Here is a 3,590-nt window from a genome sequence, read left to right on the forward strand (position 1 = left end):
ACCTGGCCTGAGGCAAGGACAATGGGTAAGCAACAGTTTCCAGACCTCCCCAGTAAGTTTCCAGCCCCCACAGTCCTGCCTTGGAATGTCCATAGAGATGGACCCCACAGATTAACATAGAGGTCACCTGCCCCGGAATTCCCTAATGTGCTTTAGATCAGACCTCCAAGTTAACTTGGGTGTCTATTTTGGTAATGGGAGACCCCATGCTAGGCATGGTGGTGCACACCTGCAATCCCAGTGCTCACTAGGATCTCTGGAAGGTCGAGACCAGCCTGGTCTACATTGTGTGTTCAAGGCCAGCTAGGGCTGTACAGAGAAACACTATGTCCCTCCCAAAATGATAATGTTTTTTTTTTTTTTTTTTTTAAAGCAAGGAGCTGGCTTGATGGCCTACAGTGGCCATGTCAGCACTGGAGAAGCCGAGTCCGGGTCTAAAGCAAGTTCATGATCAGCTAGTTTCAGCTGCCACAAAAAGCCCATCTCAAAACAGGAAAATCCCAGAGATTTGTTTTCACTTCCTGTCGCCAGGGACCGCCAGACCTGCCGTTCGTGTTCAAAGATTCTATTTGAGTTGGTAAAGACAAAGAGATCCATAAGGGCAAGAATGGAAGGCTAGAGCCCGGCAGTGGTGGCGAACGCCTTTAATCCCAGTACTTGGGGGGCAGAGGCAGGCGGATTTCTGAGTTCGAGGCCAGCCTGGTCTACAGAGTGAATTCCAGGACAGCCAGAGCTACACAGAGAAGCCATGTCTCGAAAAAAACAAAAACAAAAACAAAAACAAAAAAAAACAAAACAAAGAATGGAAGGCTAGGAGCGCAAAATAGGCACCTCGCGATTCGCATGCATTAGCCAGCTTCGCCCACAGTGTGGCGCCGAACCAGATCCAGGAGAGCACCTCTGCGCAGGCGCCCTTTCCCAACATACACCCCCGCAGTGGGCGTAACTTGTGCTGCGGCCTTTTGCGTCGTTCTAGTGTCGCACTTTACGGCTGCTTCTCAATCCCACAGTAGGAATACGGTGCGGCCGTCGGTCTTGTTCCGTAGGTACCGCCCTAGCCCGACCCGATTGGATGGATGCCCGTTGAGCCGCACGCTGATTGGCCATAGTTTCTGCCAGTCTTTTTCAGTCTGGGGCGCGCGGTCGGCCGCCGGTGAGAGCGCGAGGGTCTGTGCCGCGGCGGAAGTTATCGCTGCAGGGAAGATGGTGAGGGCCGCGAGGCGGAGGGGCGCGCGCAGGGTCTTCGGGCTGCTGAGAGATGGGGGAAACTGAGGCCGGAGGTGACCGGTGTCCCTCCAGGGCCCTAGCCGGTCACCGTTGGGGATTTATCTCTTGATGGACACGTTTTTTTGCGGCCGGAAGCGGGACTATGATCATTTCCGGGGTTTGTCACCGTCATTGATAGGAATGCTGCGTTTCCGGGAAATGGGCGGGCTTAATGGCTCACGTGGGCTTCGTTGCCCTCTTGATGCTTATCTGCTGTCTGACCTCTGCTGCCCACGCCTTTGGCTGAAAATCCAGCTCAGAGAGAGGGTTGATTCTCTCCCTGGGACACACAGCATGCCCTGCTCAGGAGGAAAGGATTTTTTTTTCCTCCTAGTTTAGGCTCAGGCCTCCCCAGTTTGGGGAGTCTTAGACCTGGCATAAACAAGTAGAGGAGGCCAGGTTTCCCCGCTGCTCTGTCGAGGGGCGCGTTGGCCTAAGTGGGGAGAGCCGCATATTCCCATCTCCCCAGTTCTTGATGGTAGGATGTTTGGTTTTGTTTTTTGGTTAGGCTTTCTGATCTGAACTGATAATCCAGACTAGCCTCAAACTCCTGATCCTCTTGCTTCAGTCACTGGAGTATGGAAAGGACGCGTGTATACTCCACATTTTAGTCAGGAAGGGAGGCAGGGTCTCATATAGCCCAGGCTGCCTTTGAACTCCATTTGTATACATGCATCACTGTGAACTCCTGACCCTGCCTTTACTCCAGAATGACCCTGCGTTTTGTGGTGCAGGAACTCTAGGCCTAACACATGCTAGGTAAGCACTCCCCACTGGGTGTACCCTGAGCCTTCCTGAAGGGATGGCCAGGTGCGTCCAGGACTGGACACCCACCTCATGCAGGTGCGCACAGATCACTCCCATATCTCTGCGGTCAGGCTGGTACAGGAGTGTCCCTGAACATTCCTGAACTCAGAGCCCTAGACTTGGTTCTCCAGCTATCTCTCATCTACACACTGGATCCCAGAGAGTCTGGATGATAGCTGAGAAGGAATTTCCTTTCCTGGAACTGGCTCCTCTGGTGGGAGGTGCTGGGACTGGATTCCAGACCAGGTGGCTATAACACCTGCAGCTGCTCTGTGTAAAGCTATATCTCCTCCACTCAAAAGCCCGTGACTATTCCAGCTCCAGCCTCCCTGTCTGCCCTGGCCCATTTCACTCTGAGCTTTTTCTTCCTTCATTTTGGGGAGACATTCCCAGCTGGAGCACGGACTAATTCTTTCATTCCTCTCTCCCACTGCACACACAGACAGGGGTGGGGGGGGTGGCCTGTCCCTACACCACACTTTTCTTACCTGTGGCGCTGGACAGGATGCACCTGAGCTGGGTGTCCCCACCCCTGCATGTTCAGCAAGTGTTTACTGCTCCTCCCTGCTGCTGTAGCAGAGCCCACGCCCACACTGACCTTGTGTCTAGCCAGGGAGACTGATGCTAATCACCCATAATTAGAGAGCGGCTTCAGCTGGGGAGCTGGAAACAGGCTGGCAGCCTAGGGTGGCCATTAGGGGCCTGGCCACAGGAGGGGACATGCTCAGCAGGATTGGGCAGAGAGTCTGGGGAAGGGCACCCTGGGTGGTGGCTGGGGCCCTGGCAGGAGGAACAAAAGTTGAGCAGTAGGGTGGACCTCACCATCGATGCCTCCAGGCTGTGCTGGGCCATAGTAGTTCTGGAAGAGCTTTGTGTGCCTCTGTTCTTGTTTAGCAATGTTTGCCCTTGAGCCCTTGCTGAGCCTTGTGTTTGGGAGTTTGACTATTCTATTCCTTTATTGAAACAGGATCTCATGTAGCCCAGGTTAGCCTCACACTGTAGCCAAGGATGACCATGACTCCAACTCCCTGGAGCTTAGCCACAGGATGTCATACTGTGGCTCTTTTCTGCTGTTTATTTGAGGATCAGGGTGGACACCACTGTCACTGATCACCAAGGCCACCCACCCACCTACCCACCAGCCATTTTCACAGAAGCCATCCTCTGCCTCCTACCCTTCCAGGAAGCCTCTGCAGGAAGTGGGCTAGAGCTTCACTTCCTGCCACTAACTCCTCCCCTCCCCTCAGCTCTTCTTGGGAAGGGCCTTGTGCTGCAGGCTCCCCCAGTCCTCTCATGACCCAAAGTCCCCATGCTGGGCATGATGGCCCTGAGGATCTAGGGCTCTTATTGTTTGTTTCTTCTGTTTTTAAAATTATTTATTTAGCCGGGCGTGGTGGCGCACGCCTTTAATCCCAGCACTCGGGAGGCAGAGGCAGGCGAATTTCTGAGTTCGAGGCCAGCCTGGTCTACAAAGTGAGTTCCAGGACAGCCCGGGCTATACAGAGAAACCCTGTCTC

At 53.9% G+C, this 3,590-nt stretch overlaps 1 protein-coding gene across 1 annotated transcript in view; it reads left to right on the top strand.

Annotated features, from left to right (window-relative positions):
- The first annotated feature begins 984 nt into the window (after positions 1 to 984).
- Lsm4 (LSM4 homolog, U6 small nuclear RNA and mRNA degradation associated) overlaps positions 985 to 3,590 on the top strand; it is a 5,835-nt gene continuing 3,229 nt past the window's right edge. The window contains exon 1 of the mRNA XM_021170197.2: positions 985 to 1,206. Within this exon, the coding sequence (XP_021025856.1) occupies positions 1,204 to 1,206 (3 nt within the window). The 5' untranslated portion in view covers positions 985 to 1,203. The remainder of the gene's footprint in view (positions 1,207 to 3,590) is intronic.

Source organism: Mus caroli, chromosome 8 (assembly GCF_900094665.2).
Source record: "Mus caroli chromosome 8, CAROLI_EIJ_v1.1, whole genome shotgun sequence".
NCBI lineage: Eukaryota > Metazoa > Chordata > Mammalia > Rodentia > Muridae > Mus > Mus caroli.